The 16,797-nt window shown below is 37.5% G+C and overlaps 1 protein-coding gene across 11 annotated transcripts in view; it reads left to right on the plus strand.

The window, feature by feature from the left end:
* Positions 1-16,797, plus strand: part of mef2a (myocyte enhancer factor 2A) — a 67,525-nt gene that overhangs the window by 8,876 nt on the left and 41,852 nt on the right. For all 11 annotated transcript variants that reach the window (XM_016996912.2, XM_016996914.2, XM_016996915.2 and 8 more), the window contains exon 2: positions 12,320-12,505. In XM_016996912.2, the coding sequence (XP_016852401.2) occupies positions 12,452-12,505 (54 nt within the window). In that variant the 5' untranslated portion in view covers positions 12,320-12,451. The remainder of the gene's footprint in view (positions 1-12,319; positions 12,506-16,797) is intronic.

Below are 16,797 nucleotides of genomic sequence, written 5' to 3' on the forward strand. Positions count from 1 at the left end.
CTGCTATAGTATTCCTTTCCTTCTCATCTGTATTGGAAAGAGTCAAGGCTGTTCTTTAGGTACTAGATTTGCTTACATAACTCTTTAATTGGGTTTGTCTGTTTGCTGTAGGGAGTTCAAAAGGTTTTGTAGTGATTGTAGTGTAGGGAGTTCAAAAGGTATTGTAGTTATTACTACAATAACTTTGCATTTGCAGAGTTCACATTTTTAGAAGAAAAATTCTGCCAGATACAGATACTATTGGTAGTATTTGCAAAATACAATAACATGTACATTTTTGTTTGGGTACTGTAAAATGAGAATAATTTCAGGTTCAGCATGTAGTGGCTGATAATTCTGGCAAATGTGACAGCTGAAAGCATAGATCTCTTGCTTTCATTTGTTTGACTTGCAGCTATGTTGCATTGCACATAGATTAATTAAAGAAACTTCAATGTCTATAAACACATGGCTTTGAATTATTATTGCATTGTATTTGCTTAGAATTCTGTTGTGTTTGTGTCTAATAGCATTTGCCAGTAACACAATAATATTGATTGCAGATAGAATGCCATGCTCTAAACATAATAGTTTGAAAGCTACCACACTTCTTGTATTCATGGATAGACTATATCTGTTTACACCTAATTCCTCTTGTTCAACTTGATTGAGATCTGTCCTCTGAACCTGGAGATCAAGTAGCAAAACCCAATCCTTTAGTGTGTTTGGCTGAAGAAAATAATATTGAGGTTCCTGTAATCTGTTTGCACATTTGTGCTCATCAGGATGGATACCTAGATTACCTCAGACAACTTTAATAAATTCCCATGTGTGTCCATCAGAATGGGTACTAGATCACTTTAGATAACTTTAGTAAATTCTCTTCTTATAGTGGCTGGCAAAGTAGCAATCTTACTTTGAATAATGGCAGTGTTAAGTTCCCAATTGATGTTGTTATCCCATGTTGCTGGTGCATTATCTAGCTTTAACATTTTCACTTAAACATTTCAGTTTATTGCTTTCACATATTACTTTTCTCAGTCTTATCCTTGATGTGTAAAATCATGGGTCCAGATTTTAAAGTCTTAGGTCCATGAGATACAGTAGTACATGTGCATTTACATGATAAACGTGTACCATGAAGCGATAAAAACGAATAGAAGATGAAAGAAGACTAATAGAAAATGAAAGTGATCTGTAAAAGCAATCCTCTACAATAATGGCATGCTGATACTTTAAATCTTAGTGTGGCATAAAGAAATCAAACTGTCTACAATGCAAAACTTTGCCTGTACAATTCTAGGAATGTACTTAAAGTTCTTAAGGTTGCTTTTGTATATGATGGCTCCAAATTTGTTTGTCTCAAAGGCTGTACTGAGCAGGAAGTTAAGCACAACAGGGACAGTTCCTGCCTTCTTTCCCATGGAAACAAAAAATGAGACAGGGACAATTTTAATCTCATCTCCTCCTGTTTTTTTAGACCCTAGACCTGTAAGGCATTCCATATCTCTTTGTAGAAAGATTTGGGATCTTTCAATTGATACCATTCTCTGTGTTAAAGATATATGAGAATGATATGTATTTCTGGTTTTTCATTGTGTGAAAACATAGCCATTGTCTGCAATAGGAATTAATTATTACAATCAATTAAACTATTAAGTTAGAGTATTTTAAAAAAGGATCTCAATTCTTTTATTTGATATGTTCAACTTTGCTTGGAATTTCAACATGACTTTCATTCTAGAATTGAATGAATGTGCAACAATATTGAACATGCAACCAATTTTACATTTTATAAGAGGCTCTTTTTGCCAAAGCATAGTTATGTTGGATTTTTATAAGTGTATATGTTTATTTTGTTAGTGCCTCAGGATTGGTGGTTTGAGATATTTAGGCCACAGTTTTTAAGCTGCTTACTCAAAAGTATTTCCAATGGAAATAATGTGTACCTTTTGAGCTTAAGGGCAACTCACTATCTCAGCTAGATCTTCCTCTCAGGATGTTGTGAATGAGGAGGAAAATGATCATGCATGCAACTTTGAGCTCATTGGAGAAAGATGGGATGTAATGATAAGTATTTTTTCTTCAAAGCATAATAGTGACCTGGCCAAGACTGTTCATTTTCTGCCCTGAAATCCAGTATATTTTGTGGGCAACCCCCCCCCCCCCCTTTGATGATAGTATATCCTTTTAATAAATCATACATTGGGTATGTACTTTCAAGTTGCCTTTTGGCTTATGATGACCTCATGAATTTTGTAGAGTTATCTTAGGCAAAGAATTGCTTTGGCCATTTCATTTCTCTGAAATACAGCCACCACTAGGTATTTGTTGGTGGTCTTGATGCAAGTGCTATCCAAAGCTGATTCTGTGTAGCTTTGAATATGAGTTGGGATTTGGTGCCTTAGGATATTTATACCACTTTTATAATATCTATGGTAATTTACTTTACCATATGCAAATAGCTGTAGAAATCTACGTTTTAATTCATGATTTGATATTAACTGCTGTCTATGTGACTTTGACCGATGGTGGCTTATGAAAGAGGCACCTTGTCATCCACAGCCCTACTCTTGATTAGGGAATGATAATTTAATACAAAGATTTAAAACCAACAAGCAGCCAGGGCGGTTTGGAGCGGGAGGTTGTTTGCACCCATGTTCTAGATAGGACATTGAAGGGAGGACGCTCATGTATCCCAGAAAATTTTGTTTTGAAGGACTCTTAACTCTGGGACTTCCGCTGGCATTCACATGGGAATCAGCCAGCTGAAGAAAGGAAGAGGATAAGGAGATGAGATCATAAAAAAGGATAATGAAAAAGCAAGCAAAGGATTTTTGACGTAGGGGAGGCGGGGTGAGTGGGGGAAGCGGGGTGAGAAGTGGCGTTTGCAAGAATTTGTGCAGCTGTTTCCTTCTTTCACAGGCTCAGAACAGGTCACTGAGTTACAAATCCTTTTTCAGCATCATTCTCCTAAAACTTTTACTGCAGGCATTACACTTCAGTTTGAATGACATTTTGCCATAAATGTAATTGTTCCCTTCCGACATAAATGTAATTGAATTAGATTTTTCTAGTTTAGCATAATATATACATTCTTTTCTACTAAATTCCCCTTTTCTCAATTTTTAGTTCAGTAAATCATGAGACTCATCCTTGTCTGAATACACACAAGGGATATATCCCAGTTCTAGTGAGCATTATCCTTCCTTTGTTGGACTCTGCCTAGGGCACGCTGATCCATTTCAATCTGAATTCAGATTAGACTTGTAAGCCACACATCCCCCTGCCCTGAAGTTACTTTGGTAGAAAAGGGCATTTCTGGCATGTTCACATGCCCCTGATTCTGGATTATTTTTTAATGACCTCTATCTCCCAGTGAGCACAGAATCTCAGACCCTTGGAAATGAATGTATAAAACAAATGACAAGATCTGACCCACCCGCAATCAGTTTGAAAACAGAGGGATGCCATGTATTCCAACAGCACAAGGATCAAAGTGAACACACATTTTTTTCTTACAAGTGATGATCCAGTTCTTAATGGATTGATAGCTGCCAAAATTAAATAGAACAGTGTTACTCAAAACTGTTTTAAATACTGTAATAGCAGAACATATACAATTCTGTATCTGCATAACTTTTCAACAAGTTATGTTGAAATTTTATTGCTTCCAGTTCAGTGTTTTATGGAAAGGAACTAATGTACATATCATCACCTATAGTTTTAAGCACACTGAACAGTTGGAGATGCACTTACATCTTGAATGAAAGATTACTTGCCACATACTGTTTGTAATTTTAAAATTTCAATTCCTCAATTTTTTTAAAGAAAACAGAATTGTTGTTTGTAGTTGCATTCAACTGTAATGATGTAGTCAATACTAAAACCTACTGGGTTACATATTATTCACAGTTTTTAAAATTTTGTTTAATTCTTTCAAGGAGGATGTTTATTAGTTTCCAAGACAGAAGGAAGCCTTTGCATTTATGGAAAAGCCTTCTTTCTTTACAATAAAGCTTGGTATACTCTTCCATTAAATGTTTTATTAACTTGGGTATTGTAAAACGACAGTAGCCTTTTTTCAGTGTAATACCATTGTCATTATCAGGTAATGCCATGAGCTATGCTTTCCTGGGAAGCAGAGCCTCAATTTTGCACATTAGCATCCTGGCTTCGGCTTTAAAATGCCACAATGTTACTGCTATGATCTGCTTTCTTCCAAAAGTGTAATACTATCCTTTCCTGTTTACCAAGAAGATACACTTTTTTCCACAACATGTCTGGCTCTGGTGATTAAGCATGCTCTTCTGCCTTTTTAGTAAAGATTTGAAAACTTTTAAATAAATGTTCTATTTCAGAATGTTAAAGACATAGCTTATTGCATTTACTTGGTGAATTTTATTTAGCAATTCAAGTGTGATTCCATTGATGTTCACTATAATTGAGTTGCTGTGGCCAATGTCTGCTTGTAAGCAAATTATGGGCAAATTTACACATTCCCGTTTCTCTTTATTTTAAAAAAATACAACCCAGGGACACTCAGAGCAACAATTTTAAAGAGAAAGAAATGGGTAATAGCTTGATGGCGTGCTTGCATTTAAGATTTATAAAGTTAATTACGTAAATTTGTATGAGTATTGATATACACTGTATCTAAAAAAAGTGGGTGGACATCCACATATAGCTAATGCTAACGTATAATTTCCTTAGTCTAGATTCCTTTTTTCTTCTATTTCCTTTTTGCCATTTTATGTTTTGAGGAAGTGATACATATATAGTTGCTTGCTCAGTATTCTCTTTAGTAACAAAAGAAAATCCAAATGCAGCATTTATGTAATTCTAAACAGAAAATGACCCACAAGGGGGGAGGAGTCTTTAAATTTTTGGCTGTGACTTTGTTATTTTAAAACCATGATGGGATTGTCTTGTCTAATCTAAGGCCCCTTCCGCACAGCTGTATAAAATCCACACTGAAGTGGATTATATGACAGTATGAACTCAGATAATCCAGATCAAAGCAGCTTTCGTTGATTTTCTGCCTTGATATTCTGGGTTATATGGCTGTGTGGAAGAGCCCTAAGACAGTTACTAAATGAGTGTATTGACTGTATTGAGCAAAGTTCTGTAAAGAGAGGCACAATAACAAAAGCAATTAACAGATTTTTGCAGCACTAGCTAAATTAAAAGTGTCAACATTTTGAGTGATAGCTTTTGTGAACCCTGTTTTCACGATCTAAATTCAAATGAGCAGTACAACAAGTGTTAATGCGTGGACTTTTGTGCTATAATTCTGTAGTTCAAAATTAGAGCTAATTACAACAGTTTTCATATTAGGAGTTCTAGTAGTCCTCTGAAATATATGCTTTAATTATTTGTACATAACTTGTAAATGGAAGGTCACCACACACTTGCAGTTTGGAATATGGGACAGGACTTATTTAACATTTGTGTGGAACAGTGATGCTAGATCTGTTGAGGCCCTACCTTCTTCAGACATCACAAGGAAGCCAGGCATCTTATTCTAGGAGAAGACCAGACCTCAGGGTGAGAAGTATCTAGATTTGAGAGGAGGCATTGTGTAGGTACAGTAGAGTCTCACTTATCCAAGCCTCACTTATCCAAGCCTCTGGATTATCCAAGCCATTTTTGTAGTCAATGTTTTCAATATATCATGATATTTTGGTGCTAAATTCGTAAATACAGTAATTACAACATAACATTGCGGCGTATTGAACTACTTTTTCTGTCAAATTTGTTGTATAACATGATGTTTTGGTGCTTGGATAAGTGAGACTCTACTGTAATACTTTTCTGGTAATTTTTTGATATATATATTATCATGGCCTCTAAAAGCAGTGCAAGCTGATTACAGCAAATGAAGCTGTTGAAGTGAATCGAGCCATACTTGGAGTAGGCCCAGTGGAATAAGTTAGTCTAGATCCATCTAATTAGCATACATACATATCAATGCATATTTTAGTTGTGTGAAATACTTCATGTATTTCAGAGACAATAATAACAGTCTGTTCAGTGGTAGATAAACAGATGGTCTTATCACATGTCATACAGGCATTTTTATTAAATACACTTCATTCTAGCATACATGTGTGAAAACTATTATCTTTCAAAATCACACATTGGTTTTAGTATTGATTTTGGCTTCATAAAAACAATGCTATAGAAAGGTTACGTCTGCTTCACTGTTGCATTCTAAGTTTTTTGCTGTCCACTGGTGTGATACAATTTTTTTCGTGTCAGGAATAACTTGAGCAACTGCAAGTCACTTCTGGTGTGAGAGAATTGGCCATCTGCAAGGACATTATCCAGGGGACGCCTGAATGTTTGATGTTTTACCATCCTGTGGAAAGCTTCTCTCATGTCCCCGCATGGGTAGCTAGAGCTGACAGATGAGAACTCACCCCGCTCCCAGAATTCAAACTACTGACCTTTCGGTCAGCGGTTCTGCCGACACAATATCTTTGAGAAATGGCTCCTTGGTTTAATATGCTAAAATATAATGAATGTACATGTATCATCTTCCCTTCTTGACACGCTCCTTTTGACCTCAGAAATATTCCGTATATTGTATTTTACTATTATAGCCCTATCAATTGTTAACATTCTTGGAAGAAGTCTAGAGTTGGTTTCTTCTGAAGACGATACGTTCACTTTCCTAGTTTCAGGAGTAGCTGGATTCTGTTGTTAATTCCAAACTTGCTTTAACAAATAAAATTGCTAAGGCCCAGAGAATTACCGTATTTTTCGGTTTATAAGATGCACTCCCCCCCCCCCCCCCCCAAATTAGAGGGGAAAAGTCAGTGCGTCTTATAAACGCAATCTGCGTCCAGGCAGGGAGAATGGGGCGATTTGTGCCGTGCGCGCGCACACACGGCCCAGGTTGCCCCATTCTCCCTTCCTGGATGTGTCTGCGGACACATCCAGGAAGGGAGAATGGGCACATTCTCCCTGCCTGGACGCAGATCTGGATCTGCGTCCAGGTAGGGAGAATGCGGCAATCTGTGCCGTGAGCGCGTGCGCACGGCACAGATCGCCCCATTTTGCCCTTAGTTCCTGGACGCGTCTTATCATCAGGTGCGTCCTATAAAGCGAAAAATCCGGTAATCATTAGTGAAACAAGGATCATGTTTATATAGCGTATTAAAAGTCATACTCAACCTATGTGTTTAAAATAGTGTACTTAGGTTAAATAGGTTAAACCATACAAAATTAAGTTGTAAATGTTCAGTTGAGCTATCACCTATATTAGGAAGAAAGTAGTATAGAGCTGGTGTTATGTGCACTACGGCACTTGGTCAGTCTAAGCAGAAGGATTATGCTATGTTGTTGCCTGTGACTTCAAATGTAACTCTGAACTGCTTGTGAAATATTCTGAATGCCATAGAAGAAAGTGATCCTGACATTTGTCTGAGATTAGCAGTTAATGAATGATATGCCTGCACTTACCAGCCAACCCATGTTGTGTAGATAGTTGGTGGGTGGGTGGGATTCAAATGATTGTCTTTTGTGCAATTTTCCTTTTGTATTATTCCGTAACATATTTTCAAGTCATCCAGCTTTACAGCACCTCATTTTGCTTCATTCATATTTAATTACCCATGCAACTTGGATAAGTGTTTTCTTTTCTTTACATTGTGACAATGTGTTCCTACTTTTGCATCCTTTGTTTGTTTTTGACCTTCTTTGTTTGGAGAAGTAGTCCTCTCTTGACCACCCATTCCCTCAATTTTCCTTTAGGATTTCTGGGAGTTGAAAGCCAAAAAACATATGGGGACCCCAGGTTGAGAATCACTGTTTTATTCCTTTAACCTCAGTCTCAGTTCCCTCTCCCCCTCCACCCCCGTGCTTCCCAAGACTGTTCCAAAGCTCTGACCTAGATGTGTGTATGAGTCTTCAAGTTGCCTGTCAACTCATGACAACTCTGTGAATTTCATAGAGTTTTCTTAGGCAAGAAATATTCAGCTGAGGTTTTGCCAGTTCCTTCCTCTGAAATATAGCCTACAACACCTTGTATTTATTGTTGGTCTCCCATCCAAGTACTAACCAGAACTGACCCTACTCAGCTTCCATGCTTACACAGGATATGGTGCCTACCTGGTATTTCGGCCTAAAGTACCAGCCATGCTTGCAGATTGTACAGTGAACAGCTGTCTACCTACCAATCACCATAGCACTGGAAAAAAGTGCTATAGCACTGGAAAAAAAATGCACCTGTATATGTGTGTGTACAACTGTACTTACCTGGATTCTGGCCAAAATATTGCTGATATGGGAAAAGTGCTTAACCCAATTGATAGACGGGGAAAACTTTAAATATGAATATTCACTAAAAATACAAATACAAAAAAACCCCATAGATATTAAGAATATTACTTAAGTTTTCAAATCTCCGATATTTGCCAAAATAGACTCCATATACTTTTTCCTGCATTTGGCACTATTTATTGCAATGAGATCAATCCTCCGAGTGACATACCTAATTAGTAACTTACTGCAAAAAACAATAAAACAAATCCTGTTTCCTCTTTGTTTGCCAGGTGTTCATTTTGTTAGAAATGGATTTGAATCTCTCTGTAATGCTGCAGTACTTGTGTTGCCTTGTGAGCAGCTCTGACCGGGTTTGATTTCAGCCAGGGCACAGACCTGGCAGGGATAAAGTACCAGTTTAGAGGGGAATGCTTGACTTATAAAAGCATAGCAATTTCAAAGTGTTATGCAGGAAAGGGAAAATATACCCTTATGTACTATGTAGTTATGCCCCTAAGTCCACCACATTTTCTTTCCTTCATAGAGATGGTAAAGGAGATAAAACCATTTCTGCATTCTGTGCCTAATGTTATTTAATATTTTAGAGAAATTAATTCTTTCTCTTGTGCACAACTTGACTGCTCTCCCTAACTCTGTGTGTGTTATTAAGATGCTCCAGATATGATCATTAGTTTAGGAATCATAGATATTTTCCAAACTCAAATTTTAGCAGGTATATTATTTATTTATTTATTTATTTATTTACAGTATTTATATTCCGCCCTTCTCACCCCAAAGGGGACTCAGGGCGGATCACATTACACATTTATTTATTTATTTACAGTATTTATTTACACATATAGGCAAACATTCAATGCCTTAACATAGAACAAAGGCAGAGACAAACGCAGGCCCCGAGCTGGCCTCGAACTCATGACCTCTTGGTCAGAGTGATTTGTTGCAGCTGGCTGTTCACCAGCCTGCGCCACAGCCTGGGCCCAGTATATGTATATGTACCAGTAGTCCAGATATATACTTATTCATAGGTTAGAAACTTTTTATTTTATTGGAAATTTTACATTAAAAATTATATGCACATCTGGTTATCATAATTAGACTTATAGTGTGATTTTGAAATGTTTAAATCTAAGGGTATGTTGTAATAGTGTTATGTTCATTTGCTAGAAGTCTTCTCTTGGAAAATGAAATCTGCTCCATTATAATAAGTAGGAGGCTCATATTCATAGTAGGAAAACATGTGTGATCTTTATGCAGGTATAGCTGTAATTTATTTCCAAACTACTGTAGTTATTTCTAAAATAATCATACCTCGTTTCAGTTTTCAGCTTACTATGTGTTTCTATATCTTGGATATTTTAATGATGGTCCAAAGCAAGGAAAACTTGGATACTAAAGGAAAATTCAAACAGAATCTCTTGGTCTAGTGATATTCCATTTACCCGTTGTGATGCTGCACCAGAATATCATGGCTGTATCCTCAATTGAGAGTAAATAAATTGTGAAATGGAGGCTGTGACTAGTCCCCTTCTGCTATCGCTGCTTATGAATTCTGATATATTTTATGACATATTTTGTACTACTTTCCAATGGGTGGCTGAAAGGTTAGGGTATTTGTAGCATGTTATTTTGAATGTTTAGATATAGCTTTCAGTCAAAATTTAGCCCTTTAAGGGAAAGTTTTAGAAGACTGTTGGTTCTTGACATGTCTCATTGGTCTCATTCGATACTCTGACAGATATGAGTTGGGATCAGGTTCCCTGCAATTTTTAACTGCCTTTGATAGGCTCAAATTTGTTAACACAGCCTTGCACTCATCCTCGGAGGGAAGGGTAGACTTGCTTATCTCACTGAATGTAAGAGAAAAGAATGGCAGGTTCTGTTGTCTTTGCCAGATTAGGATCAGGAATGAATGTTGTTGCTATTGCTTTAAAGATCCAGACATGTGTCTTGATCAAGGGTATTTTCTGTGCAGCCCAGCATTGGATTTAAAAGTTGCCTAGGGAAATTTGCAGACTCCAGAAGCACTTGAAAGGTAGGGCAGTTTGCTGCTTCTATAGATTAGTCCTTACCCCTCCAGAGAATCAGAAGGTCCTAGATTGTCCTTGGTGCTTTGCTGTTCCCCAACCCAAAAAGGAAGCATCTTGACTGATTTACTTCTTCAGGTGTGCTTAGGTCTTGTGTGTTCTTAGTGGGATGGTTTTTCTCTTTGCAACCCATGCATACTTTTCTTCAATAGGGGATATTTCAGATGAAAAGTCTAAGAATGATCCATTTGTTAAAATGTTGAGATTTATATTTACATTGTAACTTAGAGCACTCACTTGTGTTTATTTTTGCTTACACAACTCCTCTTTCTCTTGAAATTACATCTTCAGATTCAACCCAGAAGACTTATTGATTGGGGAGAATTTGTGGATTTCCATTTTTATTATAATGCTGTCCATATGCAGAACCCCCTCCCCCCAGCTTTTTGTTACTCCAGCTCAGAGAGATATTGGAATTATGCCCAGTACTAGCTAGGACTGCTTGAGAGTCATGTTTTGGAAGCTCTGAGTTGGCAGTTAATTTATGTATAAGCATGCTGATTCCTTGCCTATGAAAATCCTATGAAGTTAAAGGGGGTTGCCATAAGTTGACAAGCAACTTCAAGGCACATTTATATGCACGCAGTGGTAACTACAGTTTTCTAGACTTAGTTGTTACTGCAGAGTATGATAAGCAAGGAAACGTGTGAATAAGTGACAACGTTATGTCCCTTCCTTCAAATGATTCTGAAGACTGGAATATGACATCTCATTTGAACCAAAATTTCCATAGTTTCTTGCATCCTCTTGTTCGTGCTCTCATCTTTAGCCTTTGATCCTGTTCTGTGTGCTCTGGTCTACACTTGCTGTTGAGAGCTTCTGCTTTTAGTCATTTTGAAACTCAAACAACACACTATAGATATTTATCTTGCACCTTGACAAGTGCCTTGACAAGACAAGTGCTTTGAGTTGCCATGCACATAGAAAAATGCAAATAGCCACAGTAGACAAAGATATTGAGTCTATTTTTTTAAGGTGCAACAGTTCTTTCCATTTTTTAATTTTTTTAATTTATTGTAGCTTTTGTTGTAAAAGAACACAAACATCTCTTTTGTGGTCAGTGCAGGTATCTTTTCAAAAGTGTAGTCCATGTGCCTCAGCAAAAGTGCAAGCTTCTCTATTTGTAAACTTCTCTTTCCACTTTATAGATGGTTGAACAAACTTATGATGGGAAAGTATAAGCAATAGTGAAGTGTTTGTATTAGCTGTTGGTTTGGTAGTGATGTGTGAAATATTGCAAGTTGTACAGTAATGAATATTACCTTGAATGTTTAAGCTATTTCTCAGTCTGTATGTTCCTGTAAAACCGTCTTTTGGGGGAGCGGAAGAAGCCTGTGTGGAGATAGCTCGAGATGGAATTATTCTTCAAAAGCATTCAGAAAATGTTAATTTTTGAATAATGTCTTGTCTTTTAACCTATACCATTAATCAGGAGAAGAAAAGAAAAGAAAGATAATGGAAAATGAGACAAGGCTCTGAAACCTTTCTCTGTTGGAGCAAAGTGTTAGAAAGAGATTTGCTTTTGTACTGCACATTACTTAATGTTATATCTTGTACATTAAAGAATTGAACTTGTAAAAGATAAAAATTGAACAACTTAAATTATTCTAAAGTTGCATCTCCTTAAAGGTTATGTGCTATTTTTTGTCTAGGATAAGGTTTTTTGTTTGGCCACTGGATTTCAAAAATGAGCTGTTGATTTCTGTTTGTGCTAAACCACTGGATGATGGATGCAAACTTTGACATAGCTTCTGTGTTGAATTACATGGACCGACTCCATGATGTGAGTGCTTTAGGCAAGGTACAGTGAAGCATCATACAAGCTAGTTCACAAAATGTCAGTCTGATTAGAGGAAAGGATGGTTTGTCTTACAAATGACTTCTAATGTGTAAATATTTATGATGTGAACGATGTACTGTACTTTTGACATCAGATACTCATTTTAATATTTTTTTCTCCATTCCAGGTTTTTATTTTGGAGACAGCATTGCATGAAGGCTTTAGCAGTAGATCGGAACTGACTACCATGTGCTAGGATACAAAGATTGTGGATTTTTTTTACGTGTGCTTCTGGATTATAAAGTAGGAAACTGTTAACATGGGGAGGAAGAAAATACAGATCACGAGAATAATGGACGAACGGAATAGACAGGTAAGAAATGCCATTTCCTCAGTGGTTTAGTCACTTTTAAAAAAATTCTGAGTAGACCTGTTAACCTGTACAATTTTCCATGCTGTGCTCATTTCACCTGCTTTTCTCTTGTGAACTTATTTTTGAAATATACCCGTATTTACTTGAATCTAGTGCGCACCTCAATTTTCAAACTCCTGAAACAAAAAAGGATTGCTGGTGAATGTAATGTGCAGCAGCAAAAGACCGCTTTTGGAAATTTGTTCCCAAAAGGTGTACATTATAGTTGTTGTGCACTTAGAATTCCTTCTTTGGATCAGCAAATCTTAGAATCATTAGAATCATAGAATCATAGAATAGTAGAGTTGGAAGAGACCTCATGGCCCATCCAGTCCAACCCCCTGCCAAGAAGCAGGAAATTGCATTCAAAGCACCCCTGACAGATAGCCATCCAGCCTCTGCTCCTTCTTTGGAGGCTTTTAAGCCTCCAAAGAAGGAGCCTCCACCACAGTCCGGGGGAGAGAGTTCCACTGCCGAACAGCCCGAACAGTGAGGAAGTTCTTCCTGATGTTCAGGTGGAATCTCCTTTCCTGTAGTTTGAAGCCATTGTTCCGCGTCCTAGTCTGCAGGGCAGCAGAAAACAAGCTTGCTCCCTCCTCCCTATGACTTCCTTTCACATATTTGTACATGACTTCCCTGGATCTAGATGCTATACCCCTATTTTTGCAGCTGCATCACATTGTTGGCTCATGTTTAACTTGTTGTCCACAAGGACTCCCAAGATCTTTTTCATATATACTGCTGTCGAGCCAGGCGTCCCCCGTTCTGTATCTTTGCATTCCATTTTTTCTGCCGAAGTGAAGTATCTTGCATTTGTCAGAGAAAATGGAATGCAAAGATACAGAATGGGGGATGCCTGGCTAGACAGCAGTATGTGTGAAAAAGATCTTGGAGTCTTCATGGACAACAAGTGAATGGTAATGGAAAGTAACACCAGAGAATCAAGTAACCCTTGATGAGAAGAAATGGAAGACCCGGGGGGGGGGGGGATTGGAAGGAGGGAAGATGGAAAGAAAAGAAAAAAGGGAGAATGAGAAGGAAGAAAGGAGAAGGTGGATGCAGGATAGAAAGAAGATAAGAAAAGAGGAAGGAAAGGAAGGAGGGAGGGAGGAAAAGATTGGGAAGAAAGAAGAGGAAGGAAGCTAAAGAAAAGAATAAGAGGAAAAGGAAAAAATGTGTGAGAAGGAAAGAAGGCAGTAAGGAAAAAAGGAAGCAAGAAGGTGGGGTGGAAAGAGGATAGGACAGAGATAGGGAAAAAACAGGAAGAGAGAGATGGAGGACAAGAGGATAGATGGGAGAAAGAGAGGGGGGAGGGTGTAAGGGAGAGAGAAAGAAGGAAACAAAGGAAAAAAAGAAAGGGAGGGAAAGTTGAAAGGATAGTAAGAAGATTTAAAAGGGTGGGTGGACGGGTGGATGAGTGCACAGGACAGGGGGCAGGAGCGGGCCTCTGCTGCCCCCTCTTCCTCTGCTAAACAGAGAAGAGGAGAAGGAGGGGGGGGGGTACAGTGAGCTCTTCATTCAGCAGCTGATAAGCCAGGGAGGGAGAGCAAAGCATCCCGAAGCTGCTACGAGAAAAGGCTAGGGCGAGAAAAGGCTAGGGCGGGAAAGTCTCTGTCTCTCAGCTGGAGAGGTCTTGGGGAGGGAACCCCCTGCTCTGCCATCAGGCGGAGGCTGACAAGTTTGCTAGTCTCAGCCTGATGGAGGGGCAAAGGCACCTTTTGATGTGTGATTGTAATGTGCAATCGAATCTAACACGCACTCCAATTTTGGCATGGTCATTTAGCCAAAAAGGGTCTGCCTTAGATGTGTGTAAATGCGGCAAATGTTCTAGAAATACTGTGTTGAAGAAACTACTTAAGCATTGACTGATAAGTGTGGAGGTCATAATTGAAAGAAATCTGAGAACTTGTTTAAAGAATCCTGCTAGAATGTAGGTTTTGCAGGTGTTTTTTGCTCTCTTGCATAAAATTTCCATGTCATGGTCAGTATTTTTACCTGCCTCTTTATGGAGTTTTTGGCTTGTTGAAAATCATGGAACAGTGATGTTTCCTGAGGAGATGAGCCCCCCCCCCCCCCCCATCTCTGCCTGGTTTTGAAGGTTTTGGCAAATACTTTTAACATTTCAGTTTGGGGGGTGGTTAGCTTTTTCATTCTTTCCATTGAGTACAGCTGTTGTAGAAAAAGATTTTTTGCTTAAAGGTTAGGTTACAATTTTTTTTAAAAAAAAATAATTAACTTGACAAAATATAATTTAATGGCACCTGGCTCCACATACCCCTGTGTTGACAAAAACAGTGTGGTTGTTAGCTTTTAGATCATTATTTATTTCAGAATTACAAAGAGGTAGTGGTTTGAAATGTGACAAGATTTTTAAAAAGGCCCAGCAAACACAAGCATGAGAACTACCTTATGGGCTTAATATTTTCAGATATAAAGCATTTGACTATACCTAGATCAGTAAGGCACTAATATATTTTCTCAAAAAAATGTTGAGGAATGAATAGTATTCTTCGATATAACATTGTTCTATTTTCTTCTTTTGAGAGTTGTAGCATTACTGCTGTCCTTCTAAAAGCTTTTTTTTCTTAACTGACTACCCAGTGAAGAAAGTCTTTAAAATTTTTCTCTTTCAACGGGATTGTACCTAAACTCACTGTGCAGTATACAGAGTAACTGATCCTCTAGGGGATTATAATTAACAGGAGACTGTCATTGTAGTGGTAATTAGGAACTCTTATCTGCTTGAATGAGCTGTAGGCCATTTATATAATTGAGCTAGACTGAATAAATAGTTGTAAACTGGCTATCAAAGGGAACCAATGTCAGCATCATCAGATAGTCTCAGTTTTCAGTAAAGGAATGACATGAGAAGTGCTGTTTACCTTTTCACATGAAGCAAGATTATGAAACCATTTTGACACTTTCAGAACATTAAATTTTTAAATAGATCTTTGAGTTGTTGTCTGATTTAATCAAAATACTGAGCAAATCTTGGGCTTATTGAGAGCTCCAAAATACAATGGCTTTATCTGTTTCTGACATTATGATTATTCTAATGATGAAATTTCAGTTGACAGTATAAAAGAGACTTGCCCTGAGAGTCATGGTACATTCCAGAAGGTTTTTTCCCCATAAATACATTTTTAAAAAAACCTTGTGAAAGCTTATCTTCAAAATATGAAGACTCTTTTTTACTTAATAATCTTTGGAAGACCCAGTAGTTTGTGGAAACGATTAAAAGTAATTGCATTTCTTGTTAGAATTGTGAAGTTGGCAAAGAGTAACTTCCTCCTTAGTGTAGAATTTACGATGCAGTGTAGAATTGCTGACAGATGGCTAACCAAATTTAAGGATTCCAGGCAAAGAAGAACCCACTCTCTGCTTAGCCAGTACAATCTACTTCTATCTGAAAAGAAAGAAAAACTAAAAATTGGAATGAGTTCAGGCTTGCTAGAAACATTACAAGTAATAAAGGGTTGGAGTGTTAGTAGATCACTATCTAAACATCATAATATAAAACAAATGGAAATGTGCAGGATCATTTTCGTAGACCTCAAGGAAGACCTGAGTCAACAGGGTGATGCGACATCCTGTGCAATTGTAGACAGAAGTATTATTATTATTATTATTATTATTATTATTATTATTATTATTATTATTATTATACCTTGCTTTATCTCCCCAAAGGGGACTCAAAGTGGCTTGACGTAAAAGCATTACACAGAATTTAAAATATACAAATATGCAAAAATTAAACTAGAATTGAACACAAACAGAAATAAAAAATCAGTTAAAATCCATCAAAACATAGTGTATAGTGTCAGATCTTGGGTGCTCTCTCTATGCTAGTGTCCAGTTTTAGGCTTCACAGTTCAATAAGAATATTAACAAACTGGAATGTGTCCAGGATGACAAAAGGTCTGGAAGCTAAGCCCTGTGAGGAATGGCTTAGGGAACTTGAAAGTTGATATGATAGCTGTCTTTAAATATTTGCAGGAATGTTGTGGAGAAAGATAGTGCCAGCTTCTTTTCCACTGCTCCAGAGACATATGCCAGGATTAAAATTACAGATACAGTGATTCCATCTAAATGTGAAGAAAAACTTATTGGCAGTAAGAGCTTTTTGAAAGAGGAATTGACTGCGTCAGATGTTTGTGCATCTTTTGGAGGTTTTGAAGCACAGGTTGAATGGCCATTTGTCAGGAATGTCTTAGTTGTGTATTCCTACGTTACAGGGGATTTGATTAGATGGC

The sequence above is a fragment of the Anolis carolinensis genome, unplaced genomic scaffold (genome assembly GCF_035594765.1).
Source record: "Anolis carolinensis isolate JA03-04 unplaced genomic scaffold, rAnoCar3.1.pri scaffold_11, whole genome shotgun sequence".
In the NCBI taxonomy this organism is placed as follows: domain Eukaryota; kingdom Metazoa; phylum Chordata; class Lepidosauria; order Squamata; family Dactyloidae; genus Anolis; species Anolis carolinensis.